Here is a 16,956-nt window from a genome sequence, read left to right as displayed (position 1 = left end):
CTTTTAATCAGAAGGTTATACTTCTGTAGAATATCATAATATTGTAGTGATTTTGTCTGAATTATTCTAATAATAAACTATAAATAGATAATCTAGGTCCCCTTTAAACAGCTCTTCATAATTTGTCTCAACTAGAAGTTTCTTAAAGATTAGTTTGAACTCTAGTGAGGACTGACATATCAGTAAAAAATATTTTTCTTTTTAATGAAATTACATGTAAAATACTGCTTTTATTGTTTAGTGTTGTATTTAAATGTTATATATTTTGTGTTTACAAAGTGTTTTAGTCTAAATAACTTTTTTTTTCATTCGTTATACAGGTTTGATAACCCAGCTGCCGTAAGCCCAACTCCTACAAGGCAACTAACTTTTAACTATCTCCTTCCTTTGAATGCTTGGCTTCTATTAAATCCTTCAGAACTCTGCTGTGATTGGACCATGGGAACAATACCACTTATAGAGTCATTTCTAGATATTCGAAATCTTGCCACATTTACTTTCTTTTGCTTTTTGGGGGCTTTGGGAATATTCAGTCTTAGATACCCTGGTGATTCCTCCAAGACTGTTTTAATGGTAAGAAATTCCCTTAATTTTTCAGATGTAAAACAGTCAGTTGATTTGAAGACTGCCTTTTCAGAGCATCTTCTTAGAAACAGCATCTTTCTTGCTCAACATCAGCTTAATTATTAGCTTTTTTTTGGCTATCCTAAAATTATATATCAGAATTCCATATGTAGGCATAATTTGACATTCAGCATGTAAAGTAAAAACTGGTTATGAATTTTCTTGATTTGCTAGGAATTCTGAAACCATGAAGCATGCCATTGGCATCATTTTCTTCTATTTCTTTACCCAAGTAGGTTGTATACTTTGAGGAAATAGATCATTGTTTTCTTGACACAGAGAAGAGTGTCATGCAAAATAGACAGCTAGAAATATTTAGTTCAGTTCTCATTAGCAAGGTTTTCATTACACCGCAAGTTATTTTTTACTATGTTCAGAGAACTCTGATTGTTTACACAGTGTTATTTTTCTGAGGTGTATTTCTTTGTAATTTTCTTACTCTTCTGTCACCTCTTGTAGTGTGTTTTTTTTTAAAGATTTTATTTATTTATTTGACAGACAGAGATCACAAGTAGTCAGAAAGGCAGGCAGAGAGAGAATGAGGAGGAAGCAGGCTCTCTGCGGAGCAGAGTCCGATGTAGGGCTTGATCCCAGGACCCTGGGATCATGACCTGAGCCGAAGGCAGAGGCTATAACCTACTGAGCCACCCAGGCACCCCCTTGTAGTGGTTTTGTTGTTTTCTTTAAATTACTGAAGATAGTAATAATCTGTAACATTTTCTTGAGCATTTGCTATGTGCCAGAAAGTGTTTTTTAATACTATACAAATACATCATATCTGACTACAGCCACTAGGTTCATTTATTCATTCATTAAAAAGGTTTTCTTGTAGCCTATGTACCAGGCAGCCTTTTAGGCACTAAGGATATGATAAAAAGAAATACAAGGCTCCAATTACCAGGGAACTGGCATTTTGGAAAAATTTGAAGCTGATCTCTTAGATATAGAGAAGACTGAAAAAATACAGAGTTTGGGGGAAAGGTCATATTTACTATTAGTTTTTAATCTCTTGAGTTTGATCCTAGCAGTGATTTTGAATAGCACTTGATGCCTAGAGTTTCGGAGGAGAGTCCTAAGCGCCACATAAAAATTTGATAGATGGTATAGAGATAGTAATTGAAACCAGGATGTGAATAAGAAGGTCTAAGGAGAGGTTATGTAGAGAGCAGCATTTCTCAACTGGGGTTTTGTGACTTTCTCAAAGATGGTAGCTAGCTATTACCATTCCAAATACATAGAATAGAAGATAATTCATACACATAATGAATGTCTAAGAGTATTTGGTCTTTATTCTCCCTCAGAAAATAGTTGAAGGGGCTAGCTAGATAGAGTGATAAGAGAAGAAACCTACAACTCGGTTTGAAAAAACTTCTATAGAAGGTATAGGAGTTTATATACAGTAAAAGATAACTGTGTAGAGGAGAATGAACCTAAATAGGAGATAGACCAAATGGACAGAAAGGTAGGTGAGTATTTCAAGAAAGATGGAATGATTATCACTAACAGATACTCTGAGGCAGAAAAGTGAGATCAGTCATATTTAACCTATTTTAGGAATATTAGTTACTTAATGAAATTTATTTCTGTGGAGAGATTGAATTAGGAGATGTGGATATGAAGAACGGTAGTATAGATAACCTGTAGGGTTACCTTAACTTTGAATATTTCGAAGGAGGAGACAAGCTTGAATTTATTATCAGCTAAGTAAGAGAAGACTGTGCCAGCTTAACGCATAACAGACTGCTGATCTCATGTAGAGCTTGGAGGGAGCATGAAGATCTAGAATTAGTGAACCTTCAGAGGTAGGAGAATCACTTTCATTGGAGAACTCAGTTCGCCGACTTTTAGAAGGAAAGGAAATCACTAATAGGTTGACTTGCAATGTTGATTTGAAATGTCGATTGGTTAAGTGGGGTGAAAACCAGCTATTTATTACCTTGGCTGTAAAGTGCTTGCCTAAGAATGTGGGACCTTGTTTTATACCTAAGGGACATAATGAATGGGTAAGGCAATTTAAAAATGTGTTTGTTGTCAAAGGAGACGTTTAAGGTTGAAGAGACAAGAGCGTATTTGAATATGGATAGGAACAATACAGTTGATTAGAAGGTGGTCAAGTAGATGAAAGAATGGTTAATTGTGAGATTTGCGAGGAGCAGGGGCACTGTAGAGCTCAGGTTTGGCCCGAGAAAGATGGAAACACACACTTCTTATGTCGCAGAAAGGATGGAAATGACATCAGTGTGTGGATGTTGGTAGGTTTAGTAGCACAGAATTGAAAGAATTCTTGTTTTATGGCTTTAGTTTTCTCTGTAAGTTTGGAAGTATGGTCACCCGCTGAAAGTGACATGAATCAAAAGCCTAAGAAAAGTAATCAAGATACAAAATAAAGGAGAGAGGGAGTGATCCTATCAAAGACACCTAGAAGTTCTGAGTTTTAAGGATCAATTTGAAGTTGATAATTATTAATTTATGATGATACTAATATATTTTGCTTTGGGACTGTCTCTAGTAGAGCTTTGCTGTTCAGGTAAATACAGACAAAGCAGCTGCATGGTAGAATACATCCAAAGCTGAGGTTCTACTAAAAGGAAGGAAAAGTAAGGAAGGGTGGATGAATGTAAAGTTTTGGCATATAAAATAATGATTTCTATAATATAAGCTGAATAAAAACAGGGAGGGTAGTACCAGTGAAATAAGCAGAGATTTGTATAAATTTTATTTTATGTATGTAAAAAGGAACAATTGTGATCTTAGGTATAACTTCTTTAAGATAGTCTTTTTTTTTTTTTTTAAGATTTTATTTATTTATTTGACAGAGAGAAATCACAAGTAGATGGAGAGGCAGGCAGAGAGAGAGAGAGGGAAGCAGGCTCTCTGTTGAGCAGAGAGCCCGATGCGGGACTCGATCCCAGGACTCTGAGATCATGACCTGAGCTGAAGGCAGCGGCTTAACCCACTGAGCCACCCAGGCGCCCTCTTTAAGATAGTCTTAAACATGCTATATTATATAGTGATGTTCTGTGAAGATCTTTTAAAGGGATAAGTATATCAAAGGAGTACCTATGAAGTATCAGATGCCGTGTTAAGCACTTATTAAAATGTCCTGTGTATCCTGACAATATAACATCAGTAGTTATTAACCCCAATTTGTAGAGAAACACAAATTGGGAAGATGATTGATTAGTTTACTTTATATTACCTAGGAAGTAAGAAACAAAACAGATTTGTTCCAGACTCTTGTACTACCACCTTTCCTTTTAAAAAGTTTTATATCACTGAAGAAGTAAATTATGGTAGCCATAGTTAGCTAGGTTGGCATATATTAATAGAGAGTGTATTAGAACTTTTTAAATAAGTTAATCATTAGAGACATTCCTTTATCCAAGAACGAGTAGATTTTTTGTGAGGTTGCTTTTTGTGTATATAGCTTGTGCATCAGTCCATGATACATCTTTGAATGAATTTAACACTTTTAATTATTTCAAATAAAATAGCTTTAGAGCAGCCATGAATTAATAAAAAATATGTTTGCCTGTTTGTTTTTAGAAAAGGACTACAGGGTGCCTGGGTAACTCATTCAGTTAAGCATCTGACTCTTGGTTTTGGCTCAGGTCATAATCTCATGGGTCATGAGATCAAGCCCCAAGTGGGGCTCTCTGTCTGTGGGAAGTCTGCTTGAAGATTCTTTCTCTCTGCCCCTACCCTAACTCCCTCTCTCTGAAATAAATACATCTTATATGTGGGAGTATCTCTGTTTCTCAGCTAGCTGGTTGTTTTTATCAAGCACTCTTGGGAATGGAAAATTAATTATGTATTCTTAATGTTTTACCTTTTTGATCAAAAAGAAAACATTAAAATTTCAGATATATGTATTAGTATGATACTTAGTAGTTCAGTAATGCTTTTCTTTAGATTCTTTACTTCCTCATTACAAGTTTTTAATTTATCATACATGGTGAAAGTATTTTTTTCAATGTGTATACATCTTTTCATCCGTATTTTACTAATAAAGTATAATAAAGAGGAAGCAATCTTTCAAACTGTTAAAAGACTCTCAAACTTCTGAAGCTGAAAGAATAACTTGCATAGTTATTCAATTAGGTACTATAAAACAAATCAGGGTAACAAAATACGGAAGCACGTGTCCATAGAAACAGATGTCCTAATAACCAGCTTGGTTCCTTTCATAGGTTATTTGTGTGTTAGTTGTTGGAATACTACCTTTTTAATGGATTTATTGTCTGGGAACCATATGCTCTCTCATTTTCAAAATAACAAAATCTAAGCATTTTTATGATGTATTTCAATGTGTAGTGTTAGAATTTTAGAAATTTTTATAGAACAAAAGACTACTGTTTAAAGGGGGCAGTTTTATTTTTATACTTACACTAAGCCTCTTAAATATATAGGACTCATCAGAGTATTATGCAAAGGAATGCTGGGGTACAGACACAGTAGTCTACTGTCTTGCCTAAAGGATACCTTCTATCATTTTTCAATTTCCAATATAATATGAATATTAACAATAATAAAAATATGAAAACTTGCATGAATGGCTTTTATGTCAGCCATTACAGTTTTGTAAAACCTGTTAACATCTCTGTCAATGTATTTTTACCATACATACATAAGTTGGGTGTATAAAAATTATTAATGTCTTATTTTATATTTATTTAAAAAAAATATTTATTTCATTGGATGAGCCCTAATTATAATCTCACCTTGATCTCACCTTGGTGATATACATCCTGATGTTTGTTGTTACTGACCCTAAGTTGCCTTCTTTATGTTTAAATTAGTATTGTTTATAGTATTATTAAAACTGGTACCAATACATTATTCAAATTAAATAAAATATTTGGTTTTAACTTTTGAATGGCCATATTTTTTTTTGAACTTACTAAAATACCTTATTTTTCTTTGTAGGCCCTTTGTTTGATGGCGTTACCATTTATTCCTGCATCAAACCTTTTTTTCCCAGTTGGATTTGTTGTTGCTGAGAGAGTATTGTATGTTCCTAGCATGGGGTTCTGTATTTTGGTAGCCCATGGATGGCAGAAAATATCAAATAAAAGGTGAATTAAAATGTTAGTTCATTTAATGCTTACTAACTGTAGAATTAAGTGTGATACATTTAAGAATTTAAAATGTTTAGTTCATTTATATAAATCCTACTTTTATGTTTTTATTTTTCATCTTGATAGTCTCCTCATTTTTCTGTAATTCAGGTTAGGAAAGCTTCATAGCACCCACCTCATCCTATGTTCTTATTAACATAATTTTATTGTACAGCCTGTGACATAACAAACTTTGAGTCAGACCCAAGCGAAAACAAGGATATTGTTGAGAATAGAGTTATAAATAACCATTGCCACCTCGATGTGCGATGACATAGTCTTCTTACTTAAGTGAGTTATGTTGAGTTTATTTATATATAAATGCATATAGTAAACAGTCTATAATTTCTTGATATCATCACTATCTGCATCATAACCATCATGTCCTAGTTGCCTTAACTAACAGTTAAGGAACAGAAGAGTCACACTGTATGCAAGAAATGTCTGCTTTCTCACTTTCCAGTCATCCTTCAACCCTCAGCATTCTTACTTGTCTCTACCTCATTGCCTCTACTAGCTAACTCCAGTCAGTGCTTGTATTTAAAATTTATTTCCCTGGTGTCTGTAGAAAGTCTTTCTCCTAATTCTCTTTCATGTCATCTCATTGCTGCTCAGTCCCTTCTCAGAGTCTTCTTGCTGTAGTTGCTCTTTAAATATTTTTTATTTGCCACAATTTTACTCACAGTCATTTTTCTCACACTGCATATTCTCCCTGGGTGATGTCATCCATGTCTACAATTTTCACTAATATCTAGCAGGCCCTTTCTCTTAACTTCTACCCATATATCCAATTTTAATCAATACCAGTTTTGGAATGCTTACCATGTGCCAAGAGCCATGATAGACCCTTTAGATTTGTTTTCTCATTTAATCTAACATTCCTTAACTCTCGTGCACATTTGAAAATTAAAGCTCATATAGATTACTTGAATCAGGTTACCTCAAGATCACATAGCTGGTAAACAGTAGGATTTTTCTTCAGATTTATATTTGACTACTTCCAACGTCCATGTTTGTTCATTCTCTCTCTCCCTCTCTCTCTCTGTCTCTCCATGGTCCATGTTCTTTCTGATCCATGCAGTCTTATCCTAAGTGGATCTCTCAAAATGAAAGAAGTTGAACTGTGTTATTAAGACAGAAACATACTTAGAGAATATTAGTACCAAATAAGACTATAGGGATAATTGAAGTATAACATTTTTATAGATGAGGAATTAAGTCCCATATAATTAGCCTAAAGCTGTATAAGTAATTTGTATCTATTTCATAAAGAGTTAGTTTTACTATGGCTCGTAATAAATAATTCTAGCTTTAAAATATGAAATTATTCAAAGAATGTCATGATAATCTGTGGTATAGATGCAATTTGTGTAAGCCAATTTTTAAAAAAAAAAAATATAGCCAGTGAAGATTGACCCTTGATAAACACAAGAATATTCAAATTGTAAGTAAAGGCCCCAAAAAGGAAAAATTGCAGTTAAAAACTGGTGTGTCTGCTTTTTGCCATTATATGTAAACAGAGTTTTTGAAATACTAATATAATTAAAGACTCAAGTAGAAGGTAGTATGCATATTTAATTTTTTTGGTGTTACCTTTGAAGTTAGTTGATTGCCAGAATGATCCTCATTCCTTAGAATAAACTCAAAGATGATATTTGGAGATATTTAACATTATTTCTTACCTCTATTCTAAAAGATAAAATGCTTCTGGTGATGTAGACAATGGTTTCTTTGTTTTGCTTTTTTCTCTTAAACAGTGTATTAAAAAAGTTATCCTGGATTTGTCTGTCTATGGTGATATTCACTCATGCCTTAAAAACACTCCACAGAAATTGGGATTGGGAGTCTGAATATACATTGTTTATGTCAGCCTTGAAGGTAAAGTATTATCCAGAATGACAGGAAAATATGTCATTAATGATTTCTTATAGTCATGTCTAGGATGTTTTTATATTTAATTAGACATGTTACTGTCAATTTTAAGTACTACAAAAGTTCAGTAAAAATAATTTGTTCTTTATATAATATATACCATAACCAGTGCTTTGAATCATATTTAGTTGATATGTCTGTGGCATATATGAATAATTCCCTAAATGCTATACTGTTGTTAGAAGTTCAAATGATAATAAAATAATTAAATAAGAATACTATATATAGGGGCACCTGGGTGGCTCAGTGGGTTAAAGCCTCTGCTTTCGGCTCAGGTCATGATCCCAGGGTCCTGGGATCGAGCCCTGCATCAGGCTCTCTGCTCAGCAGCGAGCATGCTTCCCTTCCTCTCTCTGCCTGCCTCTCTGCCTACCTCTGCCTATCTCTGTCTGTCAAATAAATAAATAAAATCTTAAAAAAAGAACTATATATAGTTCATAGTTCTGAAGGTGAACTTTTTTTTTAACCTTTTAATGTTTTAAAAATTAGAATAGATCTCACAGTGAGAGGCATCTTACAATTAATTAGTGGCTTTTTGTTTTATTAATAGTGAGTCTTAGAATTAATGGCATCCTAGATTCATTGAAGTAAAATACGTAACTAAAAATGGCACCTTGCTATGTGGAAAATAACTAAGGTTACAATACTATAGAAAAGATAGAAACTGGCAGAAAGTAGTGATAAAACATTTCTATAGAATGGACAACATACCAGGAATAAGGTCTTTTTAAAAAAATCATAAAATACTGGTTTCTGTAAGCTACAAGCAATGGGTTTTTTCAGGTGCTTCTCTTCAAAACTATAAATTCTTAACTTCCTTTGGCTATTTCTGTACTCCCCATTGCTTGGCTTTCCTGGAATATTGCCTCATTCCAATAGTCTGTGTGACAACTTAAGGTCATGTGACTATCCTTTTGTCTCACTCAGTAACTGCACTCTCTCCTCTAGCTTAGAAGTCTGTTAACGAAAGAGACCTCATTACTATTCTTCTTAAGCTACACTCATAGAATATCAGTGGAAACCTATAATTTTCAAGAGTTTTGTTTATCGTTATTCCTAGAACAATCTAAGAACCACAGCCCTACTCACTGAGGCTAGTTCCTCGGCCAGATACCATCCTCTCCCTACAGGAACATCATGCCCATCTGTGAATTAATAAAGCACAGATAAATTTAGAACTTTAATCCCAGGTTTCCCATTACCATAATGGACTATGTAAATAACTTTATAACAAGCCTAAAAATAAGTAATCAGTGCAAGTTAAATATATTCTCATGTTCAAATACCTTCTCTCCCAAAAGAATACAGATAGTAGAGCTTAAGTTTTCAAACAACGTAATGCATTTTTTTCTTTTTTTAGTTAAGTTCTATGCCCAGTGTGGGGCTTAAACTCATGACACCAAGATCAAGTTGCATACTCTACTGACTAAGCCAGCCAAGCACCCTGTGATACTTTGATCAAATAAAACTTTTAGCAAAATTCTAATACATCAAATAGATGAAATCAGACTGCTGTGGTTTTAGTTTATGTTAAAAGGAGGAGAGTAAATTTGGGGAAATACTTCACTTGGCTCCTTTCTCATCTCCAGGGGCACCTCCTTGGAACACTCCATTCCTAACAATATACTAAACAAATATCTTTGTTAATTGGAGGTATACATACAAATTTTTCTTTTCTAAAAGAAAAACCTGAATTATTTTTTCAAGTTTTATTGAGGTTAATTGACATATAACGTTGTATTAGTTTAAGATGTACAACATAATATCTGTGTATATTATAAAATAATTATAATAAGTTAACTTCTGTCACCTTACATAGGTACAATATTTTTCTTTTGATGAGAATTTCCAAGATCTACTATCTTAGCAACTTTCAAATATACATTACAGTATTGTTAACTATCGTAACCATGCTCTACATTGTATTCACAGAACTTATTTGTCTTATAACTGAAAGTTGGTGTCTTTGAGCACCTCACCCATTCATGGATACCTCTGTGGAACACTCCATTCCTAATGGTATTCCTAATGGTAATAAATATCTGTGTTAATTGGAGTTGTATTTTTTAATTGTAATTTATTTCTATCTATGCTTATGTATTGAAGGTAAATAAAAATAATGCCAAATTATGGAATAATGTGGGTCATGCTCTGGAAAACGAAAAGAACTTTGAACGAGCTTTGAAATATTTCTTACAGGCTACCCATGTTCAGCCAGGTAAGCGTTATTAATTAATAAAACAATTTGAATAGATTGATTCAAAACTTGATTATATTTGGGGATAATAAGGTAGAGTTTTGTTTTCAGTCTTCATTCCAGGTGATATAAATACTATAGTGTTTGATGCTGGCTTATTTTGAATTAGATTATATATTAGATCTACTTAGACATTTAGGATTTTTTTCTTTACTATAAGAGTTGGTGGTACTGATGAGCAATTTTGGTGGAATGTTAGATGCAAAAGCCTGATAGGAATGTGTTTAGGAGAGAAGGGGAAGAATAATTGGAGACAGCTGGTATTGAAAACTCTTAAAGAGTATCAATAGGAAATGGTGGTATTGCTGGGAATGGAGTCAAGAAAAGGTAAGTAGGATGATAGGAGTTTTTGTTTTCAGTTTTAAGGTGGGAGAAACAAAGCATATGTACAGCTAATCCACTGAGGCTGGGAAAAGTAATAATTCAAAAAGGAGGGAACAAATTATGGATCAGTTGTCCTTAAATAAATGAGAAGAAATAAATAGAATTTTGTGCACAGGATAAGGACTTCATTTAGTCATAGAATTGCTAATATACTATAAGGAAGGCAAAGAACATAAATAATGGATATAGGCAGTCGAATAGATCATCTGGAGGAAGTTTCTGGAAATTGTCTTTTGTTTGCTTCTATTTTCTCATTGAAATAGAAAGCAGAGTCATCAGAGTCAGGAAGGGTTGAATCTCTAGAGATCTAAGAATAAGAGTGGGTGTGAAGTAGCTGTCTAGGACAGTGCTTCACAAACTGAAATGTGCCCTTGAATCACATGGAGATGTTATAGTGGATGTTCTGATGGATAGAGGTTTAGAATAGAACCTGAAGTTCTGCACTTCTATTAAGTTCCCAGGTAATGTTTAGCCCATGGATCACACTTTTAGAGACAAGATATAGGAAAATGTGTAATTGCCAAGCAGTTCTAACTGCTTGAGGTTAGAATACTTTATTTAAAATTATACTAGTTGATGTAGGTGTATGTTTTTCACTTGCTACTTTACAGCTGAAATGGCACAGGCGTGGAGAATTCTGTTAAATAGAATTAGGGCATTTTAAAATGTGCTATTACTAAACAAGAAACAGATAATGATTATAATAGATGAAGAATCTAAGTTAAGCAGGGAGGTGAGGCAGGGTGATAGGATCAATGATTTATAGGTGTGAAGAATTGTTGGTGTCTGAGTAGGATCTAGCTACAGCATCAGTATTTTTCAAGAGGAATACTATTGGTATTTTGAGTGTACAAAACTGTATTTCAGGATATAAACCAACATGGCCCTCATCTGCCAAATGCCATCATTACTGTCAATTTATAATGATAACCAAAAGGTACTTCCCTCAACACATATACACCCCAACACCCCGGTCACATTTGTAAATATCCTCAGAGAATCGGGGAGTGGCAAGCAATACCCACTCTTTGTTAGATATGACTGTGGTCATTGCACTAACTAGTTAAAGGAAGATGGAGGTGAAAATCTTGGAAGAAAGGATATCAAAGCCCAAGTATTAGAAAATTTGTATTTGTAGATTCTGAAATCACTTAAGAATTATGAGAACCATAAGCAACCAGGAGATTTGACTCAGAGAATAGTGACTGCAACAAAGAAGGATGGTCAATTATAATAGAGTTTAATGACCTGAAATTCAGAGACAAGTGATTTTAAGAAGGAGCAAGAGTTGTCTGGAAGTGTTAAAGATCACCAAAGACACCTACTCTTCCTCCAGACCCAGTGCTGCAAAGAATAAGAAAAAGAACACAGTCGCTACTTGGACAAGCTACATGTAAAAAACCACATCCCTGAGGCAAAGCCAAATTTCATTTAGAGAAAGATGAAGAGAAAGCTGTAGAAATAAAACAGATGGTCTAGCTTTTCAATTTTATCTTCCCTAACTCTTTCTATAGTTTTTCTTGAGTATATATTCCTGGTTTCCTCACCTCTTTGCCTTTGTTTATATTATTCCTTGAGCCTAGAATTCCTCCCTTCTCCCTTGCCATTTACCTTCTATCATATCCTATCCATCTTTTACAACCCATCTTGCATGGCTTCTCTTCTCTCTCTTTTTTTTTTTTATTGTGTTATATTAGTCACCGTAAAATACATCATTAGTTTTTGATGCAGTGTTTCAAGATTCATTGTTTATGTACAACACCCAGTTCTCCATGCAATATGTGCCCTCTTTAATACCAACCACCAGGTTCACCCATTCCCCCAACCCCTCTGCCCTCTAAAATCCTCAGTTTGTTTCTTGGAGTCCACAGTTTCTCATGGTTCATCTTCCCCTCCGATTTCCCCAATTCACTTTTCCTTTCTTCTGATGTCCTCCATATTATTCCTTATGTTCCACAAGTAAATGAAACCATATAATAATTGACCTTCTCTGCCTGACTTATTTCACTCAGCATAATCTTCTCCAGTCCCATCCATGTTGATACAAAAGTTGGGTATTCATCCTTTCTGATGGCTGAGTAATATCCCATTGTGTTTATGGACCACATCTTCTTTATCCATTCGTCTGTTGAAGGGCATCTCAGCTCTTTGTACAGTTTGGCTAATGTGAACATTGTTGCTATGAACAATGGGGTACAGATGGCCCTTCTTTTCATTACATCTGCATCTCTGGGTTAAATACCCAGTAATGCAATTGCAGGATCATAAGGAAGCTCTATTTTTGATTTCTTAAGGAACCTCCACACTGTTTTCCAAAGTGGGTGCACCAACTTGCATTCCCTCCAACAGTTTAAGAGGGTTCCTCTTTCTTCACATCCTCTTCAACACTTGTTGTTTCCTGCCTTGTTCATCTTTGCCATTCTAACTGGTGGAAGGTGGTATCTCAACTAGTTTTGATTTGAATTTCCCTGATGGCTAATGATGATGAACATTTTTCATGTGTCAGCCATTTGTATGTCTTCACTGGAGAAGTGTCTGTTCATGTCTTTTGCCCATTCTTTGACATGATTATCTGTTTCTTGGGTGTTACGTTTGAGGAGTTCTTTATAGATCTTGGATATTAGCCCTTTGTAGTGTCATTTGCAAATCTCTTCTCCTATTCCTTGGGTTACCTCTTTGTTTGGTTGACTGTTTCCTTTGCTGTGCAGAAGCTTTTGATCTTGATGAAGTCCCAAAAGTTCATCTTCACTTTTGGTTCCTTTGCCTTTGGAGACATGTCTTGAAAGAAGTTGCTGTGGTCAATGTCGAAGAGGTTACTGCCTCTGTTCTCCCCTAGGATTTTGATGGATTCCTGCATCACGTTGAGGTCTTTCATCCATTTTGAGTTTATCTTTGTGTGTGGTGTAAGAGAATGGTCAAGTTTCATTCTTCTATACATAGTTGTCCAATTTTCCCAGCACTGTTTATTGAAGAGACTGTCTTTTTTCCACTGGATATTTTTTCCTGCTTTGTCAAAGATTATTTGACTATAGAGTTAAGGGCCCATATCTGGGCTCTCTACTGTGTTCCATTGGTCTGTGTGTCTGTTTTGATGCCAGTACCATGATGTATTAGTGATCACAGCTTTGCAGTAAAGCTTGAAACCAGGCAATGTGATGTCCCCAGCTTTGTTTTTCTTTTTTAACATTTCCTTAGCAATTCGGGGTCTTTTCTGGTTCCATACAAATTTTCAAATTGTTTTAGCACTTCATAAAATGTCGCTGGTATTTTAATCAGGATGGCATTGAAAGTATAGATTGATCTGGGCAGCATAGACGTTTTAACAATGTTTATTCTTCCGATCCATGAGCATGGAATGCTTTTCAGTCTTTCTGTGTCGTCTTCAGTTTCTTTCATGAGTGTTCTGTAGTTCCTTAAGTACAGATCTTTACTTCTTTGGTTTGGTTTATTCCAACGTATCTTACAGTTTTTGGTGCTATTATAAATGGAATCGATTCTCTAATTGCCCTTTCTACAGTTTCATTGTTAGTGTATGAGTAAGCAAGGATTTCTGTGCATTAATTTTGTATCCTGCCACATTATTGAATTGCTGTATGAGTTCTAGTAGTTTGGGGGTAGAGTCTTTTGGATTTTCCATATAAAGTATCCTATCATCTGCGAAGAGAGAGAGTTTGACTTCTTCTTTGCCATTTTGAATACATTTTATTTCTTTTTGTTGTCTGATTGCTGTTGCTAGGACTTCTAGTACTACTATGTTGAACAACAGTGGGAAGAGTGGGCATCCTTGTCATGTTCCTGATCTCAGTGGGAAGGCTCTCAGCTTTTCTCCATTGAGAATGATATTCGCTGTGGGTTTTTCATAGATGGATTTTATGAAGTTGAGGCATGTTCCCTCTATCCCTATACTTCAAAGCATTTTAATCAGGAAAGGATGCTGTATTTTGTCAAATGCTTTTTCTTTATCAACTGAGATGACCATGTGGTTCTTCTCTCTTCTCTTACTGATTTATCACATCAATTGATTTGCGAATGTTCAATCACCTTTGCATCCCATGGATAAATCCCACCTGGTCATGGTGGATAATCTTTTTCATGTACTGTTGGATCCTATTAGCTAAGATCTTGTTGAGAATCTTGGAACCCATATTCATCAGGGATATTGGTCTGAAAGTCTCCTTTCTGATGGGGTCTTTGCCTGGTTTGGGGATCAAGGTATAAAGCTGGCTTCATAGAAAGAGTCTGGAATTTTTCCTTCTGTTTCTTTTTCTTTTTCTTTTTCTTTTTCTTTTTCTTTTTCTTTTTCTTTTTTTAAACAGCTTCAGGAGAATAAAGATTATTTCTTTTTCGAATGTTTGATAGAATTCAGGGAATCTGTCAGGTCCTGGGCTCTTGTTTTTTGGGGGAAGTTTTTAATCACTGCTTCAGTCTCATTACTAGGTATTGGTCTATTCAGGTTATCAATTTCCTCCTGATTCAGTTTTGGAAGTTTATAGGTTTCCAGGAATGCATCCATTTCTTCTAGGTTGTTTAACTTATTGGCATGTAGCTGTTGATAATAATTTCTGATAATCGTTTCTATTTCCTTGGTGTTAGTTATGATCTCTCCACTTTCACCATAATTTTATTAATTTGGGTCTTCTCTGTTTTCTTTTAGGTTAGTTTGGCCAATGGTTTATCGGTCTTATTGATTCTTTCAAAGAACCAGCTTCTAGTTTCATTGATGTGTTCTACCATATCTCTAGTTTCTATCTCATTGATCTCTGCTTTAATCTTGATTATATCCCTTCTTGTGCTTGGGGTTGGCTTAATTTGTTGTTGATTTTCCAGTTCTTTAAGGTGTAAAGAGAGCTGGTGTATTTTGGATTTTTCAGTTTCTTTTTAGTAAGGCTTAAATTGATATGTATTTCCCCCTTAGGACTGCCTTTGCCGTATCCCATAGGTTTTGGACTGATGTGTCTTCATTCTCATTGGTTTCCATGAATTGTTTAAGTTCTTTTTAATTTCCTGGTTGATCAGAACATTTTTTGGCAGGATGGTCTTTAGCTTCCAAGTGTTTGAATTCCTTCCAAACCTTTTCTTGTGGTTGAGTTCCAGATTCAAAGCATTGTGGTCTGAGAATATGAAGGGAATAATCTCAGTCTTTTGGTATTGGTTGAGACCTGATTTTGGCCCAGTATGTGGTCTGTTCTGGAGAAAGTTCCATGTGCGCTCAGAAAGATGGTTCTCCATCCCTTCACTTTCAGTCTGGATATATATTTAGGTTCAAAATGTGTCTCTTGTAGACAGCATATGGACGGGTCCTGTCTCTTTTTCCAGTCCACAACCCTGTGCCATTTTATGGGAGCATTTAGGCCATTCAGATTGAGAGTGGTTATTGAAAGATAGGTTTTTATTGTCATGTTGCCTGTAAAGTCCTTGTTTCTATAGATTATCCCTGTAAATTTTTGTTCTGTATCACTCTTGGGGTCTTTCTTCTTTTAGAGTCCCCTTAATATTTCTTGTAGTGCCGGCTTGGTGGTCACATAATCTTTTAGTCTTTGCTGGTCTTAGAAGCTCTTAATCTCTCCAATCATTCTGCATATCCTTGCTGGATAAAGTATTCTTGGTTGCATGTTCTATTCAGTTAGTGCTTGGAATATGTCTTGCCAGCCCTTTCTGATTTCCCAGTTTTCTGTGGACAGGTCTGACATTATTCCGATGTTTTTCCGTCTGTACAGAAGGAATCTCTTCCCCTAGCTGCCCTTAAGACACCTTCTCTGAGCTTATGTTTTGTGAATTTCACGATTACATGTCTGGATGTCTTTCTGCCCCTGTTGATCTTGGGGGATGTCCTTTCCACTTCTACTACATGAACACTTATTCCGTTCCCCAGATTAGGGAAATTCTCATCCAGGATTTGTTCAACATATATCTTCTAGTCTTAGCCAGGATTTGTTCAACTGTATCTTCTAGTCCTCTCTCTTTCTCCACCCCCTCAGGGATCCCCATAATTCTGACATTGGAACATTTCATGGCATCATTTATTTCCCTGATTCTGTTTTCATGGCTTCAAAGCTGTTTGTTCCAGGCCTCCACCTGATCCATCTTTTCTGTCAGTTTGTCTTCCAGATCACTAATTCGATCTCTGCCTCATTTTCCCTAGGTGTTAAGAGTATTTAGGTTAGATTGGATCTCATCGATAGCATTTTTAAGTTCTGCCAGATAAGCTCTCACTTCTTAGAGATTCTATGTTGCCACTAATGGTCTTCTCCAACCTAGCCGTTGTCTGGAGAACCATATCCCTGAATTCTGACATATTATTATGTTCATATCCAGTAGTTCTGTGGCAGAGGTCACAATCTGAATTTTTCCTCTTTTGGGTGTTCCTTCTCCATCATTCTGGTGAGAGGTAGTTGAGAGGATGTATAGCTGAATATATCAACCATTATCCAGGCAAGGTGGAAAGTTTCAGAGCATTTGGAAGTCACCACCGAAAAGAAAGAGAAAAGAAAAAGGAGAGAGCAAAGGGGGGAATAAAAGAAAAAACCCAGCCAAAATGAACCCCAAGAATAAGATTTATAAAGTACAAAAACAGAAGTGAACAAATAGACTGACAAAAGAAAAAGAAAAAAAGAAAAACCCAGCCAAAATGAACCCCAAGAA

The 16,956-nt window shown here is 35.2% G+C and overlaps 1 protein-coding gene across 1 annotated transcript in view; it reads left to right on the top strand.

Moving 5' to 3' along the window:
- TMTC3 (transmembrane O-mannosyltransferase targeting cadherins 3) overlaps positions 1 to 16,956 on the top strand; it is a 66,515-nt gene that overhangs the window by 33,121 nt on the left and 16,438 nt on the right. The window contains exons 7-10 of the mRNA XM_059402375.1: positions 321 to 573; positions 5,551 to 5,699; positions 7,499 to 7,619; positions 9,780 to 9,891. Coding sequence (XP_059258358.1) covers positions 321 to 573; positions 5,551 to 5,699; positions 7,499 to 7,619; positions 9,780 to 9,891 — 635 coding nt within the window. The remainder of the gene's footprint in view (positions 1 to 320; positions 574 to 5,550; positions 5,700 to 7,498; positions 7,620 to 9,779; positions 9,892 to 16,956) is intronic.

Source organism: Mustela nigripes, chromosome 6 (assembly GCF_022355385.1).
Source record: "Mustela nigripes isolate SB6536 chromosome 6, MUSNIG.SB6536, whole genome shotgun sequence".
NCBI lineage: Eukaryota > Metazoa > Chordata > Mammalia > Carnivora > Mustelidae > Mustela > Mustela nigripes.
This window is presented reverse-complemented; position numbering and strand designations above follow the sequence as displayed.